Raw genomic sequence first — 24716 nt, forward strand, 5'->3', positions numbered from 1 at the left:
GTCAGCTATAACTTTCTGCTGAAACTGAAAAGGGATAAACTACTCACAGTTATCAAGACCAATTTATTTTTTTATCAACAATAGTAAATTTAATTGCTTCTCTCTTAATTTTTATTTATATGTAAAAATAATAATTTATATGAATACACTTAAACTTATACATACAATGTCATAACTCATAACCACGATCTCGAGTCAATTCATAAGTTGACTTTTGAATGTATTCATGCATGTGATTTAAGAAAATTATAACTTCTGAATTATTTCAAATGTTTTGTAATAAAGGTTATTATTTTCTATTTAATTTAAATATGTGTTAATAATAAAAATATATTTTTATATTTTATTTAATAAAAATATTTTTTAAAAATATCAATACATTCTTAAGAAAGTTTTTAACAAACCAAATATGTTAATTTTATTTTATTGAGATTTTAATCCATATTTACCAAAATATACTGAACATTATAAAGTAATTTTTATGATAACAAAATCTTTATCTACAACCATCTAAAAAAATCATATTTTGGATTCATGTGAGAGTACTAAACACTACCTAAAAGTAACTTTTTTTTATTAAAATTAAATCTATAATTCATAAACATTTTTATCTACTGCTAAATTTAAATTACTTTCATAATAATGAGAATATACAACGATATTTATAAATAGGATTAAGATCTACTTATACAATATAAAACTCTTTATTTTTATACAGATTTAGTATCGTTGGATGAGTAAAAATATATGATTGAGATTGACTCTTTTTTTTCTAGTGGATATCTTTTCATTTCTTATTGTTAATATCAATTATCTATTTTTACTCATCCAACAGTCTTAAATATGTGTAAAACTAAGAATTTTATATTGTATAACAGATGTTATCCCTTATAAATAAGAGGTAACACTTCAAATATATTTCAAGTTATTCTTCGGATCAGTGATATCTAATCAGTTCTTGCAGTCTCTGACTGGCCCTTGTTGTCTCTACACCAACTCTAGAAAGTTTAGCCTGCGATTTAGGAAATGATAATTAAAACCATATTATATATATAAATATAAAGTATATAAATAAGAAATAAAATAATTGTATGGATTGGTCACCTGAGCATGAATAGAATGAAAAATCTTGCCACCTAAAGTGGAAAAGCTTGCACTTACTACTTCAGCCCCTTCTTGTTCAAGAATGCTGATAACTTGATATAGCATGAAGTTTCTATTCAATCCGGTTATCAAAACCAATTCAATGCTGGAACCCAAATCCCTTAGTTCAACCACGGGCGAACTTAAACCGACCGGAGCAGCCGCCGCCTCCATTATGCTACCGTTTGGTTCGACCGACTTCATCGCTTCTTCTTTCGTCTTCTTTAGTTTCTCTACCCTTTCTCTCAAGCGTGCTATGTATGTAGCTGCAAGATGAAGCTGGTCTTGCTGTGATACAGTTTCCTGCAGCAGAACCCAAAATTTGTTGGTTTAATGAGCATGGGAGGAAATCAAGGCATAGTTTGTGTCTACATAGCATAACGTTTTATAACGTTACCGTGACACATCATAGTTATTTTTAAGAAATAAATTTGCATAACTGTAACGCAATTTAGTACTATGAATCAAGGTGATATAGAAACAAATCAATACCTTGGAGGGTTTGAAGATGTGATGAGGAATAAGAGAGGTGAGCTTAAAACACAAAGTTTTCATGTCATTTCTGCGCCTCCTCTCGATGGTTTTCCGATCCGGTTTCGAGCTCTGTCCGCCGCCGGAGTTCATCTTCATCTTTCCACCCACGGAAGCAAATTAAATTAGAAATGGAGTGAGCGAAAAATATATATCAAAAGTTACTTATTTGGAGAGAGAACTTTGGGGTCATAATGCATAGTTCATATATATAGCCATCAGTTAGCTGCCTCTGTTTCACAAGAAGATAAAATAAGGGAAATAACCCAGAAAGAAAAGTCAGGTGGCTCACTCAGGTCAGGGCTTGTTGGATCTATAGCAGTGAGGTGAGGACCCACTAGCCAGATCCTTTTGAGTTTTGACTGCGACCGCCACGCGTTCACCGGCCACCTCTTTTTACCATTTTGAGTTTGATAACAAAAATGTCACTTTTCTTCTAAAATTTATAAACAAGTCACTTTGTCCTTAAAATTAAAATGAATATCTAATATGTCTTGATATAATAACATTTTTAGTTCTTAAAATTTACACGTTCTATTCATTTTTTCTAATTTGAAATAATTCAATAACTTGACTTTTCATAACTAAAAATTTCATCAATTTTTTTTTTTTTGCTATACTATCAAAGCAAACGAACGAATCAAATCAAAACAGTAGTTGAATAATTGTATTATTTCATAAAGCAACAAATTATTGTTAAACTATTATTATACCAAGAAAGTAATAATAAAGTAATATAAAAAATTTTTAGAGAATAATAAGCAATTTAGAAGAAAAATAAAGACTAAAATAATGACATTTTAAATATCAATGGTTAAATTTATTAAATTATTTTAAATTAGAATCAAATTAATAAATTATGTAAATTTATTTAATAAAATTGTTATCATATCATAATACCTCATTATTCTCGTCTTGTATTTAATGACCAATCACCAATAATTTAATTATAATAAAAATTTAATTAAGTAGAAAACTTACATGTTTGTTATTAAATCCATAATTGATTTTGGATGCAGTTTACCCCTTATTTCATTATATTTTAATAGTTTATAAATTTAGTTTTCACAATCTACAAACAATTTCGTGAACGGAAATAATGATGATAATTATTATTTTAGTATATATATATATATATATATATATATATATATATAATTTATTAATCGATTAATTTAAATTAAATATATAAGAGTTTATTATAAAATCAACCTTTTCAATTATTTTATTTATAATATTAAAATTTGAATCTATAATTTGTCCTTCCAATATTTATCCAAATTATAATAAATTAAATTTAATGCTCAAATCTATACTTCTATAATATTAAAAATTTATATAAAAAAAACGGACATGTAAATAATTTTTTATATGGGTAAGGACATACTTAAGACCCAATTGGGATTTACATAGGAATTTTCATATTGTCCACTAAGAGTAACTGTGGTAAGATTCAAATTTGACCTTACAAACTTAAATTCATGAATTCCAACCAGTTATACCAACCCTCATTGACGCATATATCAATAATTGATTGTATACATATTTATATTAATTTGATATTATCTTTTATAGTATATAGTTTTTTCAAAGGAAAATTGGTGTAGTTTTCACATGGCTATCAAAATTGATGGAATTTAAGTCTGTCCAATTGATACAAGTACAAAAAAAAGAGTGGTGGGGACATTTCTCCTGGGACCATTCACACTTGATTTCCACTTGATTTCCTTCTCTTAATATGCATTTAATATGTAAACTATCTATGTTACCTTTGAAATATTTATAATAAGTACGACCACCGTCCAATTACACTGATATACAAATTATGCTTTCATACAATTTTGACTGCCAAAAAAAACCAAACTAGGTTCTCCACATATTACCTTTTCCTACTCATCATGATGATTATAAACATAGACGGACGAATGATTTTATGTTAAGAGGTGAAATTTTAAAATTTTAAAGAAAAAAGAATTTATAAAATTTTAAAAGAACAAAATTTTAAATATATTAATTTAAATTTTTAGAGTCTATATTAATTCTGAAGTCGGCTTTCTCCCGTATTTTTAGAGTCTCTGTTAAAAAACCCTAATAAAAAAGATAATACTGATTACACCCCATAATATAGAGTTAGATGAAATTAGAATCTCTTGCCTATTTGTACAACCGATGACATCTTCCTTGTAGAATCAGTCTCAAAGTGAGTTAGGTGCACTTCTACAATCCGGGTGAGTCTAAAATACTTGTTAATATTAGGTTAAAAAAAGATATAAATCGGTTGCAACCGGAAATATTACTAAAAGAGTAATATTTTAGGTTGGAAATGATAATATTTTAAGTTGAAACAAAAAAAATATAACAAATTGTATAACTTTTTCGATTGTAAATCCAAAACCTGACGGAATGTAACTTTTACAGTTGTAACCGTAAATATTATAAAATTTTATGTTGAATCGGATCATATTTTAGATTGAAAATTACTTTAAATTATAGCCTTAAATTAATACGTAGTAACGCAGAACTGCCCGTACAATCCAACTCCTTGTTACCGTACATTTGTTTAGCATTTTGTTTTATTCCTTGTAAATTCCATTCTGGGAAAACCAACAATGATTTACAGGAAACCTTGTTTTTTTTTTTTTTGTTCTCGACTGTAAGATGGTTTATGTTGACTGAATTTGTTTTTATGTGAATTGAACACTTCAAAGTTGTTAAAATGAAAAATCAAACACATCAATAGAGTGGGTTGTATAAAATTTGCAGAAATGACCAATTCCAATGTTTCTGGAAGTCCCACAAACATCATTGAGCCGTAAACCCTTCTGCATGTCTGCCACGAATGTTGACAAGGCAGATTTCAGTTGTGGCAAAAATAAATACCAGTTTTTTGTTTTATATGAGGTTTTTCTTTTACTATCGTCTTCGTTTTTCTTTCTATGCTTAAGTGTATTATAGTTATGATTCCTTCCATTGTTTTTGTTTTTATTAATGAAATCTAATTGTCAGTCGTTAAGAAAAATAAAATGAGAACATGTCCGGGAAGAACTTGAAACACACTTGTTCCGATGTGATTTACCCATGGTCGGCCAACTTATAAATCGTTTGTTACAGTCAGTAGCACAATGCAAGTGTTCAGCAATGGCCATGTCATCGTGTAGCCTACTTTGGCTAAAGGTTAGAAAAAAATGCAGTGAAAATTGTCAAGTAAACTTGAAGAGATGTTCATTGTTGTGGCGGAGTGGAGACAGTTTCTGTGCCTGTAGAATTCTGAGCTACCCCATTAAAGGATCCATTCTCGGCAGTTTCTAAAGCAACATCTGATGCATCAGCATTGCCTGTTCGGACTGGGCAGAGTAGACCTTGCAATCTCAATAAATAGCTCTGGCTGGGAGGCTGAGTTCTCACGTATTGGGTTGTTGTGACTACACTGGCAGATGATCGTTCAGGTTCAGCACTTCGGAGATTGGATAAAGCACTTAGGTCAAGATTCGGGAATACAGAACATCGGCATCGAGGACACTTCACATTCAATTTAAGCCACTGGTCAATGCACTCGACATGAAAATTGTGAGCACAAGGCAATCCACGAACCTGCACCAATCCTCGTTAGAAATTCAAGCTTAATGCTAAACCAAAAATAAGTCATCTACTAAATTTTCAGTCTAGTAAGTAGCATTCTCTGCAAGCACCTTCAGATTCAGAATCAGGAAATGTTCTCATCATAGTGTTATATTTGTTAGGTCTTTTTTTTCCATATGATCAATGTGAGTTGCGGTGATTGAAACTAATATATTCGGGGTAGTAATCCGCAAACTTGGAACAGCTAGTATAAACTTCCATATCCCACGAACGTAACAAGATTTTAATATAATGTAAATTACTTTTAAAGAACCAAAATTCACAAGGAACAAATCCAAGTCACTTATAATTAATGGAGAGTGACTTAACTCTAAACAAAAACATTAGTAGTATAAATGGAAGACCTTATAGAAGTACTTGAGTTGAAGTAAAAGGTTCTACCTCGTTCCCTACATGGAACTCTTCCAAGCAGATTGGACATTCATTGCAATCAGTTGGAACGGCCTTCAACCTGAATTTTGGAAGTTCTTGAATGAGTGCTTCTACTGCTTCTCTCTGAGAAACGGCCAAAAAGAGAAAAGAGAAAGAAAAAGAGGGAAGATCAGGATAGAAAAACTGAGGGACTTCATCTTTAGATGGAGGATCAAAGTATCTAGAGCTTTACTTTAAATTTTATTCAGGTTTATAATAACTTTTACACACAATCAGGATTTTTTAAAACTGATTAGCATTTTACTTTTATTTTCAAATACTGTAGTTTTAGGGTCATATCTGGTCATTTTGCATTTTCAATCAAGTATTGCATCTAGTTATAAATACCTATGTTATTATAGTTTCAACTAGGTTTTACACATTGAATATTTAATTATTACTTCTCCAAAAAAATTAATTATTGAGACATTCTGTCTATTAATCCTATCTGGTTATCTGGTTTTCTCCCTTAGTTTCTGTCCCCGATACTCTGTTCTCCCTAATTGTTCTTGTTTATTCCTGAGTTCCTCTCTAACTATATCTTCTCCTTACTGGTTCTACATGATCTCTCCAAGGATTTTAAAATTTAACACTAACAAGAAAACAGATTAAAGGAAATTATTAATGTAGTTTGTAATAACTAAGCACCAACCTGAGCTGGAGTCAAATAAAGCCCAGGATGATACGGTGCTGTATCTTGGCCCATGCCTCTCATCTCTTGACCAGCAGCTTCAAACGCCCAATCCGGTACTCGAATCATGTCCACCAAAACCTAGATTACATTATGTGTTTAGTTCAGACCCATCAAACTGAAGTGAGGCATATATGTAAAGAGAATTTCTGAAACCACCACACTCGCACATACATGTTTAGATAGTTGAGGAATTTTATGATAATTAGAAACTCAACAATATTGAAACAAAAGTTGCTAGTTCAAAGAAAAGAGCAGTGGCCAGGCGCATAAGATGTCTTAGCAAAGAAGCTATAAAGCATGTCAGGAACTGGAGAAACTTTAGTGACTCAGCAGAACTAAGCTGCATTACCTTTCCAAGATCAATATTCTTGATTACTCACATGATTTAATTGATTTTCATTCGAAGATAGATAAAGGTAGTACTTGGAAACACCAAATTAGAAATTCCAGTCAAGCTTCCTACAACAATCTCCACAAAGACTGTATAGAAAGTCAAATGAAAAATTAATATTTAGCACATAAATTGTGCAAATATTTACAAGATAATCTCTTTTGTTTATCTGAACTCATTAACCTTGATATATTTATCATAAGTATGTTTTATCCATATTTCAATATTAAACAAATCGCCTTGTGAATCTTTTATTTCCTCAAAACTTCATACAACTATCATACTGTTCATAGCGAATTTCAATCAAATAATAAACCAAGAACACTTTAGCAGGATACAAAACTCAAGATATATGTAGGCAATAGATTAAGAACTCACCCCATATTCTGAAATAGGAATTCCCTGCTGAGCACGTAAGTGGTGTGCTTGTCTCCGTGTCATCCACTGCAGAAGATGAATTTCATAAACAAAGGAACATAGTAATAGAAAAGTAACATGAAAACCAATTTAGATGTTCAATGCACACATCCAGACCATGAGAACACTTGACATTAGAGTAAAGAAACAGAAACAAAAAAGAGCTGTCATCATGGGTCCATAACATACAGCGGCATGGTCATTGATGAATTAAGAGACACTCTCTACTGGAGTATAGCAATGACTAACCTTCGCAATAGACATACAAGCAACACATAGCAATCCACAGTAACTGAAAAGCAGCCAAATCAGGAAAGCATATTTCTGACCGTTTTTTGGCAGCTGCATACATTTGCCATATTAACTCCAGGCTCCAGTGATAAGATAGCATTTAGAAGAAAATGATCCTGACAACTCCAAAAACATTATACACTTACACAGTTCCGAGCGCTGGTGAACCATAGAGTGCCGATTACAGTCCAGGCCCAAAGAAATGGATAAAGTAGCATAGACAGAATTGAAAGGACCACTATTCTTCCACAAAAACGAGCATACCTCTGCTGCCACCCAAAATCCCTAGAAGCAAATGAAGTCAGGCATAAGATAACTACCTGTCAAGTAAAAAGGCAGCTATTAACAGAATACCACCTTTTAAAGTTGGCTGCAAACAGAATACTACCTACTATTGAAGAAAGAATAGCAGGTAACTGCAACCGAGAATCAAGCAGTACAAAGGTAAACATAGATTTTTCAACTGTAATGGCTAATTGGCATCCTAGTATCTATGTTGAGTGGCATAACAGACAATACTATGAAATTAAAATGCAACAATTTATACCTCAAAATGAAAAATTCTCAAGCCCATGATCAAAAGTATATTTTAAACTACTTTAAAAGATAAGTACTTACAAACCCATTCCAGCGGCAAGCCCATTATCTACAAACATCAAAAGACGAAAAATAAACACAGTAGTGTAATCAACCTGAAACAATAGTCATCAAGTTAGGAATTCAGAAGAAACATTTCCTGCATTAGCAATATCCAGAAGCAGGGATAGACCGAGGGAGGGGAGCGACGCTGAAATTTTCAAATTATCATATAATTTAGGTATTTCTTTTTTATTATTATTGGTAATCAGTTTTCATCCCCTAAAATTTTATATCCCTAGAATCTTATAAGTTCACACATAACCTAAAATCCTGCGTCAAGAAGGAAACAACTTCTCAATCTATTAAAAAAAACTCACCACGATCCATATATGCAAAGGGTATGTACAATGATGATAACGCTTCCAATTGATTGCAACAATGATTCTAATGGAAAAGAATTGTTAAAGAACCAACAAGTACTTTCTAAATAAACACAAAATAAGACAGAAATAGATTCATTTCTTATACCCTTTCCTCCAATTTTCCCAGCAATCAAACTGTAGTAAACAAGAATTCCATAAATGAACAGAACTAGAAAGAAAATCAAAAACCCAAATTGAAGACCCGCCCAGATAGAGAAAAAGGATACACACTTATAGCCAGCATACACAAGAAAAAACCATCATACCTGAAAAAAAAAGGATATAATAAAAAAACCCCGAATTTAACTGCAAAAAGAAATGAAGGAAGAAAATTAAAGAGATAAAAAACAAACCACTTGAAATCGACGCCTCTGACGGCCATAGAGGAAAGAGTTTAAAGAAGTAGAAGAAGAAGAAGGGGGCTTGAGATTTAGAGAGTGTAAGAACAGCAAAACCCAGAAGTTCTGATATTCATTTGGAAGCCAAAAAAAAGGGGATGAAATCGAACAAGAATATATCCGTACGATAGTTAACTTTGTTCTAGTTGTGGACTCATTAAGGAGAAACTAATTTACGGAAATAGCAGAGGAAAAATAAAAGAAAAATGGAAAGATGAAGTGAAATTAAGAACTAGCTGGTAAACGAAAGGCCGACCTTAGTTAATCCGACGTGGAAGGGAATGCCTACAAAAATTTAAAATTGAGGGTAAATTACGAATTTAACAATTGAACTTTCTTATCACTCCTATTTTATTCATTTTATTTTAAAATATTTTAATTTAATAACTAAACTTTATATGTTGGTTTTTGTTTCGACTGTTTTCTCAGTAACAACTTAATTACGTGGCTTGATTTAATATTAAAAACAGCCACTTTTTAATACCCTGGTATCTTTGGATTGATAAGAGATTAAACAATAAGGTGTTCACTTCAATTTTTCACTCTTTTTTCCTCGACCTAAAAACTTCCATCGACTCGAATGCTTTGTACATCCTAACGTTAGTCCGTGTGATGGAACCTTTAAATTAGATGACGAGAGATTAGGGATTTAGATAGCGGTTTGCAACCATAATAGCGCCCGCTATATAGTGTTAGCGGTGCTATCTTATACAGTTATTGTATGATCGTGATACATACAATCATCGTAATAGCACCTATTGTTCGTAATCGCTATAAACTCCATGCAATCAAAAATCCGACCGTAATTGTAATTTAAATCTATGCTAGAGAACTTATGCAGTAACCCCTCCTTTAGCCCACTCCAACTAGACAACACAAATCGGGGGCTAGGCTTAATTTCTATATTTAGTGCTTCCATTCTCATAAGTATTACTTGGACCCTCTCCCTTTAAGGGAGTTACCAGTTTTAAAGCAAGTATTGTAGCAGCATGGGAATCACTATCCAACGAATAAAACTACTAAAAAAACAACTTTTCTGTATGCGTGTAAATAAGATGCAAAAAAAGGGATTGTAATATGAATATGATTACTTGTTGCAGTCGGTGGAGGGGTTGATCTGTAATGAAGATGGAGCTTCTTCGGCTGAACTCGTCGTCGCCATATACACGATAAGCATCACATAAGCCAACCTTAGAACTCTTGAACTAGCCATGTTAACTCGGTCTAATTAAAACTAGGGTGTTTTGTGTAGTCAAATGTCGAAGATGGTGTTTGCTTATATAAAGATATTGTTGTGCGGCCTTTTAATGAATACTCTCTCAACCCAATTATTTTTGTCTTATTTTGTCTAAATACATAGTTTTAAGAGATAAGTTTGATCGCATGTTAAATTCTATAAAATGAGGTGAACCATAAAATTATTCTTAAAAGGTGATTGATAGATTTGACAGATTTATTTTTATAGGTCCAAAAAATGAGACAAATAAGGGTAAAAATGATATATAAATATTGTTATTTCTTAATTTTTCTAGGGACATTTTGAACGAGACAATTTTAAAAATCAAAGGGGGCAGATTTAGTGGGACAGACGGATTAATATTTTATCACTTCATCATGTCATAGCGTCATTATAAAATTAACAATGGAGTGATGAAAAAAATAAATTTATTAAATTTAGTTATTAAATTGAATAATTTTAAAATATAATGACTAAAATATGAATGACACGAAAGTTTAGTTTTTGAATTTGTAATTTACCCTAAAATTAAATAAAACTCAAAAGGTTGATATTTTAGTTAATTGTTTAGTATCAAACTTAATAATAAATCAATTGGGATGGTAGAGAGTATTCCATGTGAGCGTGAATTGAACTTGGATCGGTAGTATTAGATACGACTTTTTTTAGCATAGAGAATGCTACTTCCTTCTTATCTTATTACATGCATCATTGTTCCTTAAAGTATACAAATTGTACTCTTTAAAGTGTATTATTTGTATCAAGTTATCCCTTAAAATAATTTTTAAAACGTTTTTTCACTTAAAATAAAAATTGTTACATCAGTTACGTAAAATGTTAACTTCATTTAAAAAAAACAATTGGTGACCAATCAAAACATGATACATCACGTCTTAATTTTTATTTTCTTTACCTGAATAAATAATGAATAAAATAAAACAATAGTATGCCAAAAACTACCCCTCTTCTTCTCTCCTTATCTCCTAACATCACCATCTCTTTCCCTAACCCTAACACTTTTATTTTCCTTTTCTCTATTTTCCTCCACCTCTCTCCAACTTCATTTACCCTCCCCATAACTCCTTTCAACTACATTAATGTAATATACCTCATTCATCTCTATGTTTTTTTTAAATTTCAAAGATAACTTTTTGGGATGGGATCAATGATTATGAATGCAGAAAACAGTGGCGAATTCAAGTGGGGTGTTCATGATGGAATAGAAAAGATGGGGAGCAGGCAAGATTGTGAGTTATTAAGGGGAACGAGCTTGATTTTGGGTTCCAAAAATAGCAATAGAAGCTAATTTTTGGTGAAGCTTCCATATCACAAAGACCTCACAAGAAGATTCGTAGTCCTCAACGATGTCAAGAACTTGTTTGATTATTTTCTTCAATAACAGACCAATGTTGGTTATACAATAAGGCTTATCTTGTATATGTGTTAGTAGTTTAATATAATACTAAACTCTTGGCAAGCTGTGTAGATAAGGATAACTCTAGAGTAGTTGTGTAACATCCCAAACTACGGGTTAATGACTAAATTGTAAAAATTTTAGAATATGGTGATTAAATTAGAATAGTTGAATAGTTTAATGATTTATGTGGAGATATTTCCTGAAAGTTATTAGTAAATATTAAAGGAGTCAAAGGGCAAATAAGTAATTGAACAAGGAAAATAATTAAATAATAATTAATGGGTATTATAATACCCAGGTGGAGAATGATTGAAGAGATAAGCTTCAAAGCAATTCTCTTCTTCATCTTCTTCTCTTCTCCACGTGAAAACTCAAAGCAAAGGTGAGTTCTCTAATTTCTTGATTGTTTGTTGATTTTAAGCATGAGTTTTGATCCTTAGAGGATAACTAAGCTTAAGGAAAGCTTAAGTTATCTTAAAATCAAAAGATGAAGAAGTTATAAGAGATTTAAGAAAACGAGTTTTTATATGAAATCATGGAATAGAGTTGATAAGTTGAATTTTAAGTTGAATTTGACTTGTCACCTATGAAAATAAGAAGATAGAAGTGTTAGAATTGTATTTAGAACATATTGAAATTTGCGTATGATTCTTGAATTACATATGAAGGATATGATTTTGAAGTTATAGATGATTTTCATGGATATAAGTTGGTTTAAGTAATGGTAGTTGAGTTTAATGACATGATAGGGGTTTAAAATAGAAGAATTAAGTGAAGAATTGATGATTTTCGGGGTTAAAATACAATTTATGGGTAGAAGGAACCGATACCCTATGAAGGGAATCGATTCCCCCTCTTGGACAAAAATTCCAGTATGTGCAGGGGGAACAGATTCCCCCTGGGGGGTATCGATTCCCCGGGAACAGATTCCCCCTGGGGGGTATCGATTCCCTCCTAAATGAAAAAAATAGAATTTGATTCATTAAATCAGTTTAAGTTATTAACATCAAGTTTAAAGTTTAGGCTTCTGATAGTTGTTTTGAAATGATATATTTATGTAGATATTGAGCCTAAACAAGTTCCGGAATAATCAAAGGATTATAATCGAATCAAAGCAAGGCTAAGGTGAGTGCAATTTTAATTGTACTTATGTTATTGAACGAACATTGGCTTGCGATGAGCCAGTATTGGAGTTATTATAGTAAGAAGTGACTCCTAAAATGTTATTTGATTTATGATTCTGATATGTGCATGGATACATGAAATGGATATAGGTTATTATATATGTTACATGATTATATGCATGTGTGATATATACTATGAGACATGCCCAATGTGAAATGAAATAAGCTAAGTGACTATATGGAATATGTGATTATAAGATCAATGATTACACGTACATGTGGTACGTGATAGAAAGGAAATGATATGAATAAGTGATGTGAACTTTATAAATTACAATGCCCATCTTATGTGATATGAGAGCTAGGGTATAGTTGGCATTCCAAGGGTCGAGGGTTTACCTATGTTCTCCGGGACATATGGACTGCTTACCTATGTTCTTCGGGACATATGGACTGTTTACCTATGTTCTTCGGGACATATGGACTGTTTACCTATGTTCTTCGGGACATATGGACTGTTTACTTATGTTCTTCGGGACATATGGACTGATTACCTAGGTTCTTCGGAATCTATAGACTGGTCCTTCGGGACATTTATACGAGCTGTTGTGACAGCATAGTGGTGCACAACCTCAATGTACTCACATACCTTAAGTTCTCAAAAGTATACATGGGCTAATACATGGTCTTTACAGAGAGTAAATAAATAAATTGATTTGCTACTATGTATGTTTTGTTGTGAAGTAGTATATGTGTTCCATGGTATGTAGAGAAATGTTCGTTATATATACTTATACGATAAAAAGGTATTAAAAGTACTTGTATTATCATATGTTATCATGTATACTGAATTATATGAGACACGATTGAATTCATAGATTGAATGTTTATATTTATGAGAAATGCATTATTATTATGTTTTTGCTTCACTAAGTCTATGACTTAGCGTGTAAGTGATTTACACGTAGGTACTGAGAAGCAGAAGGATCAAAGCTAAGTTCAAAGTAACAACATATCTCTGCTCAAAGATCAGATCAGAAGTAAATTACACAGTATGTATTATTATGTGATAAATAGGTTGGCATGTAAATAAAGTAGGTAAATTAAGTATTTATGCTCTGATCGAGTTTTGTAATATTTTAAACGTATTTATATAAGTATAAATGCAAAGAAATGAACGGTTAAATTTTTACAAGTGTTATGTACAATTTATGAAAATCACTGTAGCACTATAGCAGGTTACTGTAGTATTGTTCATACCGTATTTCACTGTTCATAAACACGTTTTTATCTCAAAATTTTATACCAAACACAATTGAATAATATATGATTGTATTTGCTTAATATAAATTCAAATGTTCAGTTATTTTACAAGAATAAAGGTTTTGAAAATGTCAATGTGACATCTCGGACTCGTATCCAGGTCGGGTACGGGTTGGGGTGTTACAAGTTGAGTCCTAACAAAACACTTATTCCCAGAAAATGTATAAATGAGGATTTAATCATCATAATAATATACGATTGATTATTTCTTCTATTTTTTAAACCTTTATTATTAACATGGTATCAGTTTAGGTGATAGTTCATTTTGCCATAGCCGACCATGACTTCTTCTTCTACTTCGGAGGCTATATATGAGGTTATTGTTCAAGGGAATTGTGTTTTAACTACTGGTTTGCAGAGAAGTTCTTTTAGTAAGAAACAAATGAAAGAATTGCTACAATTCTTTAGCCAGTTCAATTCTGCTTCCACATCCGCACATGCATCTTCTATTTCAGCATGTAGGGTTTCCTTTGGAACTTTGGCTAACAAATCTGACACTCATACATGGATTGTAGATTCTGGTGCAAGTGATCATATAACAGGTTATCTTCATCTCTTTCACACTTTTCAAGCAGCCTCATCTACTTTTCATATCCGAACAACTGATGGTTCTCTTTCTAGTATTATCGGTTATGGGTCCATTCAAATAAATCCGGACATTCTTTAACACATGTTCTTTATGTTTCCAATCTCGCCTACAATTTTCTTTCTATTAGCAAGTTATCCGCTTATTTATGTTGTACTACCAAATTTGACTATGATTTTTTTGAATTTCAAGATTCGAGCTCAGAAAATGTGATTAAGAGTGCTAAACTTTGTGGGGGTCTTTATCTACTTCCGGCGAACCTAACCTTTCATCTTCATTCTTCCTCTAGTTTTTTTCACAATCCTCTTCGTTAGAATCTTCTATTGATGTTATGTTATTGCATTTCCGTTTAGGCCATCCTAGTTTCTTTTATCTTGCAAAATTATGTCCACATTTGTTTATCAATAAAAGTCCTAAAATATTTTCTTGTGATATTTGCCCTCTTACTAAACAAACAAATAGTGTTTATCTACCTTCTCCATACAAACCATCCAAATTGTTTTCTATGATCTATAGTGATATTTAGGGTCTATCCCGGGTAGCAACTTTAAATGGGTTCCAATGGTTTATTTCCTTTATCGATGATCACACTCGTACTACTTGGAATTTTCTCATGAAAAGTAAATCTGAGGCTAGTGATATATTTAAACGGTTCCATAAAATGGTTTAAACCTAATTTTAGAGTTCTATATAGATTTTTCATTTTGACAATAGCAGCGAGTATTTTACCAAAATCTTGGGGTTTTTTTCTCTCAGAAAAAAGGGATTATTCATCTCACTTTATTTTTCGATACTCCTCAACAAAATGGGATAGATGAGCGGAAAAATAGGAATCTTCTTAAGGTTACCCGAGCTCTCTTATTTTCTACAAATGTTCCTCGATATCTTTGGGGGAAAGCTCTTTTAGTTGCCACATATTTGATTAATCGTCTACCTAGTAAACCATTACTCTTTTTAGTGCCTAATAAACCACTACTTATGGCTTCTTCTTTACCGTTTCAAGTCTTTGGATGTATTACGTTTGTCCATAACAAAGTTAATTCCGGTATAAGTTAGATCCTTGAGCATTTCGATATATGTTTCTTGGGTATTCTTCCACTCAAAAAGGCTTTTGATGTTATTGTCCTTGTACTAGTAAGTTATTTGTTACAATGGATGTCACTTTCTTTATAAAAAAAAACCTCATTTTTCTTTAAAACTACAATTCAAGGGGAGTCATACAATGAATTCCAGTATTGGACTCACAATCATTGTTACTTGATCAACAACTATTCTACTTTGACTGATCAGTAGTATCGAATCATACGAACCAACCAAAAAAACCATACCAACCAAACCAATAAATAATGTTGAACCAACCAGAATAAAAAAACTTATCGAACCAATTAAACGAAACACATCTACCCCAGCATGATCAACACACTGAACTGAATTCACCTAAAATAACTCAATCCAAAAATACCAAATTACTTATTTACAAAAGAAGACAAAGATTAATTTTTGAACCTTTTCCTAAACCAATTCTCGAGCCTCCCATACAGCATGAACATTGTCATGAATCGGAACCAAGCATGAATCCCTCGAAAAATAAATGAGGTAATTAAATTTTTTATAATGAATTAAATGTTATGATTGATAATAGTGATTTGTCGATTGCTCAAATGAAGGGAGTAAGGAGATTCGCAAGTTATTTGATTAATAGATTTATTGCATTTGGAAAACTAAGGTATTGTTTTAAGAATTTTATAGCTAATGTAGACAATGTTATTGTTCCAAATATGGTGGAATAAGTTTTTAGAGATCGTAAGTGGAGAAAAAACATTAGAAGATGAATTAATGGCACTGAAAAACAAAAACACTTTGGTTATAGTTGATCTTCTGAAAGATAAGAAACTAATCGGGTGTAAATGGGTATTTACTATGAAATACAAGACGGATCGTAGTATTGAGAGATACAAGGTGAGAGTAGGGAAAAAGGATTTACTCAGTCTTATAGAGATTATTATCAAGAAACGTTTTCTCCTATGGAAAAACTAATACTGTGAGAGTGTTATTGAGATTAGCAGTTAATGATGATTGGGTGCTTTATTAGTTGGACATCAAAAGTGTCTTCCTAAATGGGTATTTGGATGATGAGGTATATATGTGAATTCCACCGGACATGAAGAGTGGTACAGGAAAAGTGTGTAGATTAGTAAAGTCTTTATGTGGACTTAAGCAGTCTCCAAGAGCCTGATTTGATAGATTCACAAAGGTGATCATTCAGGATGGTTACAAGCAATGTCAATCGGATCATACTTTGTTTGTCAAGACAACTTCAAACAATAAAAAGGTATTTTTTTATTGTCTATGTGGATGATATCATCCTAACATGTGATGATTCCATTGAGATAGAAAGATTGAAGAAGCTACTGACGAGGGAATTTGAGATTAAAGACTTGGGCACTTTACGGTTTTTCTTGGTCATGGAGGTTGCATGTTGAACCTTGTTTTATAATATTTTGATATAACAAATTATGGAAAAATGTTTTTGGACTTGATTGAATTTGTTCAAAGTTTTCAAAAATAATTCAAAGTTCATTGAACTAGAATTTTAACATAAAATAATTTTCTAGGTAGATATTATCGATATTGTTCTTACAGTATCGATACTACATGAATAGTACCAATATTATTCATGTGGTATCAATACCAAAGGTAAAAGTAGTATCGATACTCTCTTGGTAGTATCGATACTACCAGTTGTTTTCCAAATTGTTCAAATTCCACAACGCAAAATTGGTAGCAATAATCAAGGGGTACTAATACTACTTTACATAGTGGTATCGATATCATGAACCCTAGTATTTATATTGGTCGAGTCCAACGATCTTTAACGGCTAGTTTATTTAAATATTAAAAAGGTAGTACCAATACTCATTAAAGGGAATTGATACTCCCTGTTCTATGTAGTTTTGTTTTTGTAGAAAAATCATCCCCAACGGCTCCAAAACACCACCAACGGCTAGAAACAACTACAAACTTATTCCAACATATAAAAATAAGTTGAGGACACTTGAAGAAGGTTACAACACATATCCAAGCAATAGATATCAAGAGAAAAGTTATTTCACTATTTATTTTCCCTTTTCTCTTGTACATAAGTGTTTGAGCTCATTGCAAATCTTTTATTTATTTTCTTATGAGCTTAATTCTTGTAAACATCGACCTTGTGAGGTTTTTCTTGCTTACATATTTTATCTTTTTGTAAAATGGGGAGTGGTTCTATCTTAGCCTTTGAAAATATAGGGTTTTATAAAGGTTACTCTTGGGCCTAGAAAAAGAAAGAACAAATTAGTGACTTTGTTAGAAAATTCTTAATGTGGAGTTAAGGTAGTGGATGTAGACTTGGTTTAGAAGTCGAACCACTATAAATCTTTGTGCAAATTGTCTATCTCTTTTTACTTCATACCTGAAATTTTTAAAAGGTCAATTCACCCCTTCTTGGTACTTTTTCGGTTGATCAATTGATATTCAACAATCCTAATAATTGGTATCAGAGCTTGACTCTTTAGAAGGTATAACAACCTTGAGATGATCCTTGAAAAAACTCTATCAATTCCCGACGTAACCGAGAATATGACTTCGATCTCCGACTATTACTACTTTGAGAATTCTCACTCAATCCCAAGGCCTCTTACTTCAATGGTGCCAACTGCTCCTATTAGAAGAATATGATGACTTTATTCATTCAAGTCACCAATATTGCGGTTTAGGATGCCATCATTGACAGTTCTCCTACTCTTCTAGTCGGAGTGGACCAACAAAGACAAGAAGCTCGCCCAACTTAACGATAATGCCATGCACATTCTTTTTTGTGCACTTGGCCCATACGAATATAATAGAGTATCTTTATGCTATAATGCTAACGAGATATGGGATAACTTGGAGGTGACCCATGAAGGAACAAACCAAGTCAACAAGTCAAAGATTGACATTCTCACTCTCAATTATATAAACTTCAAGATGAAACCCGATGAAGACATAAAGATGATATCTGATCGGTTTACTTCTATAATCAATGAGTTGAAGAACTTTGGGAAGGTCTATCCCAATGAAGAAGTAGTGAGAAAGTTGTTTTCATCATTACCTATATCTTAGGGTGCAAAGAAACCGCTATCGAATAAGCAAAGAATTTGGAGTTGTACACCCTCAATGAGATCATCGAATTATTACTCACTCAAGAGGTGAGACTACAAAAGAATAAGGAAAAAAAAAAGAAAACTAATGATGTAGGAATTACCTTTAAATCCACATATGAGAGTAATCAAGACTCAAGTGAAGAGGTGGATGAAAATGAAGAAGAAGAGATGGCCAAGCTCTTTAAAATATTCAAGAGATTCATGACTTATAAGGAAGTGAATCATAAATCAAGCAAGAAAAAGGGTCCCCCGGTATGCTTTGAATGCCAAAGAATGGGACATGTCAAGTATGATTATCCCCTCATAAGGAAGAAGGGATTGAATAAGAAGAAGGCATTTATGATGGCTTGGAGTGATGAAGATAACTCCAATGATGAAGATGAAGTAGCCAACCTATGCCTCATGACTATCGAAGAAGATTCAATGGTAACTTCTAACTCTAGTAAATTAATTTCTTATTTTTTTAAATGAGTTACAAGTTGCCTATGATGAATTGTATTTGGAATTTGAGACCATGAATTCCAAATATAAGAAATTGATTTCAAAATTCAAAGTTGAAAATGGTTTTCTTTTAAAAGCAAAATTTAGATTTTGAAAAATGATTTTGAGCTTTCAAAAATCAAATTGAATATTTAGAAAAAGAAAGTTTTGATTTGAAAGTTAAGTCTGAATGCTTAACAAAAGAAAAAGAAATTATTTATAAAAACAATTCATCAATGTTAAAAATGGAAAAATACTCACATTGTCATTTTCATGTTCACTATGTACATATCTTTGTCCTATAAAGAAAAGAAAATCGTTTAAACTTAGACAAGTATGTGTTCCCTTAGGAATTAGAGACATTGGCACTAACCCTCTAGTACCCCAAAGCAATTTGGGTACCAAAATCCAAATGAATGTCTCTTGTAGGCGTGTTGAAGTGATGGTGATAAAGGTAAATAATTTCAAATGCTTTAGTCACACACAAAAATGATGGGTAACCTCTAACCTTAAAGCTCTTTGATTTTGTATATTGGTTGCCTATTGATTTTTTATGCATGCATGAGTATTGAGCATGAATGATAACTTGTGTTTTGCTATCTCATGTATGATGAAAATATGTTATGAAGAACATTTTTTAGGAAAATGATTTTATAAAATTCTAGTTCATTATAATGTTTGTTTTTGGTTAAGTTATGTTTGAAATGTTTATTTTTTTAATTTTTTTCTTTGACCTTAAATATTTGAATGTTTATGCATATGTCCTTTATTGCCTATGATATCCCTCTAACAATTGATATCTATGTTAAATGTATAGCATTTTGAAATGCTTTATGCATATGAGTTTTAATGCCTAAATTATTGATATTGCATAAAGTATGTTTGACTTGGATTTATTGAATTTCATGTTCTACTAATGTGTTTTTTTCTTATCTTATTGAAATTCAATATTATTTTAAGTGTTAAGCATTTGTGTCAAAATTTTGATGGAATGCTTTTATTGAGGGGAGCTTTGATTTTTCAAATGATTTTAAGATTTAAAACCGCATATTTTCCATTATTAATTTGAATTATTTTTATATAACAAAAAGGGGAGAAGTATAAGTTTGGAAAAATCAATTTCTCAATAAAAATGGGGAGCTTTAATATTTTTCAAATATTTCTCTTTTTCAAGAAATATTTTATGAAAGGGGAGTTTTGCCAAAAAAAATTTTCAAATGTTTTGTTATATCAAAATGAGGGAGATTGTTGAACATTGTTTTATAATATTTTGGTATAACAAATAAAGGCAAAATATTTTTGGACTTGATTGGATTTGTTCAAAGTTTTCAAAAATAATTCAAAGTCCATTGAACTATAATTTGAACACAAAATAGTTTTCTCGGTACATAGTACCAATACTATTCTTACAATATCGATACTACATGAACAATATCGATATTGTTCATATGGTACATATACCAAAGGTAAGAGTAGTATCAATACTCTCTTGGTAGTATCGATACTATCAGTTGTTTTTCAAATTGTCCAAATTTCATAATGAAAAATTGGTACTGATACCCAAGGGGTACCGATACTACTTTACATAGTGGTACCTACCATGAACCCTAGTATCGATATTGGTCGAGCCCAACGGTCTTTAATGGTTAGTTTATTTAAATATTACAAATATAGTATCGATACTCATTAAAGAAGTACTAATACTCCATTATCTGGGCAGTTTTATTTTTACAGAAAATTCATCCCCAACGGCTCCAAAACAACCCCAACGGCTAGAAACGACCACAAACACATTCCAACATATAAAAACAAGTTGAGAACACTTGAAGAAGGTTACAACACCTATCCAAGCAATAGAGATCAAAATAAAAGCTCTTTCAATCTTTATTTTCCCATCTCTTTTATACATAAGTGTTTGAACTCATTGCAAATCTTTTATTTGTTTTCTTGTGAGTTTAATTCTTGTAAACATATACCTTGTGAGGCTTTTCTTGTGTGGTTCTATCTTATCCTTTGAAAAGATAGGGTTTTGTAAATGTTATTGTAACATCCCAATCGTCGGGTAAGTGACCAAATTATAAGAACTTTTAAATTCAGTGGTTGAATTAGAATTAACCTGTAAACTCAAGGATTTATAGTGGAATTTGTGTGTAGGGTTTAATGGGAATTTTGGTTTAATAAATAGGGTAAAATAGTCTTTTGTTAGAGGGATTTTATCATCCCTTTTTAATGGAGATGTGCACGTGGGTTTGGGTGAAAGCAAAGCAAGTTCTAGAACCCTTTTATTTCTCTTTTCTTCTTCTACGTATGACCCCCTTTTATAAGGTAAGTTTTTTTAATTGTGTTAGTTTCCTTGAATTTTGGTTGGCTAATAGAAGTTTGGATGGTATATAAGCTTAAGAAAATCTTATATAGCATTAAAACAACAAGATGAGTATTTTAGAAAATGATCTGTAAAATGGTTTTTTTGATGAAATTTTGTTATGGATGAGTTTTTGAAGTTTGAATAACATTTTGACATGTCAATAGGTTAATTAAAAGATTAGGAGTGATAGAATTGAATAATAACATGTTTGAATGTTGGGTATGATTTGAAGCTTCAAGTGTTTAAATGAGAATTTGGGATGTTTGAGAGTTATAAATTTGTACAAGTTGGTTTGAAGATATAAAGGTGAGTTTATAAACTCAAAGTATGTGTTTAAGAGAGTTTTTGGGTGGATTTTAGGTGATTTTCGAGTTGAAAATGGCCATTCTGGGCCTAGTGTATCGGTACCCTTAGGAGAAGTACAAATACCTCATGAGTTGAACATGCGTAATTGTATGAGTGTGTATCGCTACACTGAGGAGTGTTCGATACCCTCAAAATATCGAATGTTGTTTTTGTATCAGTACACTGATGAGTGTATCGATACCCTTAAAATATTGAGTTCTATTTGTGTATCAGTACACTGAGGAGTGTATCGATACCCCCAAGTATGAAATGAAATATAGGGTTCTTGTTTATCAAGTTTTTATGATTCGATATAATTTAGATAAGGACGATATTGATTTTAGATTTTTTGTGTAGTGATTGAACGTAAGTGACTTCCGGTCAGCTTGTCATTTTGAATATCGATTCGAAAGTATTCGGATTAGACTTTAGTGAGGCAAAGATGAGTAATACTTACATAATTTATTGATGTTGACGGAAGGCTTGTGATAAGCTAACCTAAAATGTTTTAATCAAAATGAAATGATATTACTATTATATGTGAAGATTTTATATATGAATATGTTTTATACAAGTAAATGAATTCGTTGATTTATGATATGTGATATTAAATAATCATGTACATCACTATGAAAATATGATATATGTGATTAAATGAAAATAACGATCAATACTTTGTGAAACAAGATATCATGAACAAATGTTTGATTGTGAATAAATAATAACATTTGATAATGTTATGTGATAAAGATTTATGTGAAAGATGATCCGAATATGTGTTAAGTGAATATGTTCTATGGAAAATAAATGATAAATGGAAATTTAAACTTTGAACAAGTGTTGTGAAAAGACTTTATGTGAGAATAACTATGGGAATAAGAGACACTTCGGATAATAATTGAACATAATTATGTAATTAATAGCCCAAAGTATATGTATGAGGATTAGAGGTATAGTTGGCATGCCAAGAGTCGAGGGTCTATGTGGTCCTTCGGGATAATTATGTGGTCCTCCGGGACAATTATGTGGCACTTCGGTGTAACCCTATGTGGCACTTCAGTGCAACCCTATGTGGCACTTCGGTGCAAACTATATGGTCCTCTGGGAAAATTATGTGGCACTTCGGTGCAAATTACGAGTTGTGGTGACAGCATTAGTGCATAACCTCAATGTACTCAAATACCTAGAGTTCTTAGTATTATACGTTTGGGCCAATTCAATCAATGGATATAAAATGAAGAATGTACCAGTCAACTTTTAGATTGTGAATCTCAAAGTCTATATGAGTAATAATTTGAAGATATAGTCAAAAATAAAATAAGTATAAATTCTTCAATGATTAATAAGAGAGGTTATAAGTTATTATAATGGTGATTTTTTTTATAAATTAACCCTGGTTTATAAAAGTATATAAATGTTTTATTATTTTATAGTACTCGTAATGCCTCACTAAGTCATCGACTTAGCGTGTGACTGTTTCCACACGTAGGTTCAAAGTTATGCAAGGAGTAATACATGTAAGCGGGGAGCGGGACAACATACCTTTGAAGATTATCGGATTAGAGAGATTTTAAATTGTATGTGATTGTGTATGGTAAAAGTTGTTGGCATGTACGATAAATGTAAAGTTAAGATACTCTTATATGTATTTTAACTGTGTTTTATCAAGTTTTGTTTTCATTATCAAATGCAAATTGCATTTTTAAAGAGTTAAAGTGTTTTGAAAGTCAATGTGAAATCTTGGATTCGTATCCGGGGCGAATATGGGTTAGGGTGTTATATTTAATGGTATCAAAGCTTAGGTTGAGTCAAGTTTTCGAAATAGACCGACCGTTCGCCTGTCAAATTTGTTTGGTTTGTACATGCCAACGATATAAAAAAATCTCTGATTTGATAGTGGAAGGAGTATGTTGTCCTTGCTAATATAGTTAAATGATTATAGTTTAATAGATGTAAGACTAATAAGTTCTCTGAAGTAAAATGGGAAATATAGTTGAAAAGAGAAGTAATAACTCGATAAAGTGAATAGCAGAAGCCTCTGGGAGTATTTTTCAGACATGAGATGTTATTTTGAAGTGTTTTCAATCATCTACTTCCCTGTATTATTAGAATAAATATTGTAATAGATTTAAAAAGGTTTAGAAGTACCCGGGTTTAAAGATTGAGTTAATGAATGTCCTGTATCTATGGATTTTTATTAAATGACGAGAAAATTTCATTAAAAGATCTCTATTGATTTGAAATGGAAAGGTTGGAGGGAATAATTTTACTGTTAAGAGGTTCAGTATGTGTATAATGGATTAAGTGTGATACAAAGAGTAAACATGTTACCATCAGGGATTTTAGGAAGTAACTCTTATCAAGATATTTATATAGGGTTGATAAGATTAGATATTTACAGGACTAAGTGTGTCATTTGGAAAGCATTAAGGTTATTGTGAAAAGAAAGATAAGTTATAAATTTTGGATGAATTATCTTCTATCAAGTAAGGTAACATATAAGAATAAGTATTCTCTTCTGGGGATTTATAATATTTTGATCGGTTAAAAGAGTTAGAGAGGTGCTAAATTTTCCTTAGGTTGGAAAAATGAATGTTCTGTCATTGGATAAAGATTAAATTGAAATGAGTCTATAGTTCACTCAATTGGGAAAAACATGAATAGAAAAATAGAGTGATGATTAAATGTTATTAGCCACAAGGGTGATGAAAAATACCATATAAGTCGTTATCAAGGTTTTGA

At 31.6% G+C, this 24716-nt stretch overlaps 2 protein-coding genes across 2 annotated transcripts; both read right to left on the bottom strand.

The window, feature by feature from the left end:
• Window positions 1-937: 937 nt before the first annotated feature.
• LOC120165948 (transcription factor bHLH162-like) lies at window positions 938-1784 on the bottom strand. Its single transcript, XM_039175375.1, has 3 exons — window positions 1636-1784; window positions 1105-1446; window positions 938-1012 (listed from the first exon to the last, which is right to left on the bottom strand). The coding sequence occupies exons 1-3, from the start codon at window positions 1771-1773 to the stop codon at window positions 938-940; spliced, it is 555 nt and encodes a 184-aa protein (XP_039031306.1). The 5' UTR covers window positions 1774-1784.
• A 2931-nt stretch (window positions 1785-4715) lies between these two features.
• LOC120165914 (E3 ubiquitin-protein ligase SIS3-like) lies at window positions 4716-9072 on the bottom strand. The gene is made up of 10 exons (XM_039175345.1): window positions 8872-9072; window positions 8746-8784; window positions 8474-8540; window positions 8136-8209; window positions 7664-7802; window positions 7476-7568; window positions 7188-7253; window positions 6377-6496; window positions 5695-5808; window positions 4716-5265 (listed from the first exon to the last, which is right to left on the bottom strand). Exons 1-10 carry the CDS (start codon window positions 8898-8900, stop codon window positions 4897-4899), a joined length of 1110 nt encoding a protein of 369 aa, XP_039031276.1. The 5' UTR covers window positions 8901-9072; the 3' UTR covers window positions 4716-4896.
• Window positions 9073-24716: the final 15644 nt, after the last annotated feature.

The sequence above is a fragment of the Hibiscus syriacus genome, unplaced genomic scaffold (assembly GCF_006381635.1).
Source record: "Hibiscus syriacus cultivar Baekdansim isolate YM2019G1 unplaced genomic scaffold, ASM638163v2 tig00111621_pilon, whole genome shotgun sequence".
Taxonomy (NCBI): domain Eukaryota; kingdom Viridiplantae; phylum Streptophyta; class Magnoliopsida; order Malvales; family Malvaceae; genus Hibiscus; species Hibiscus syriacus.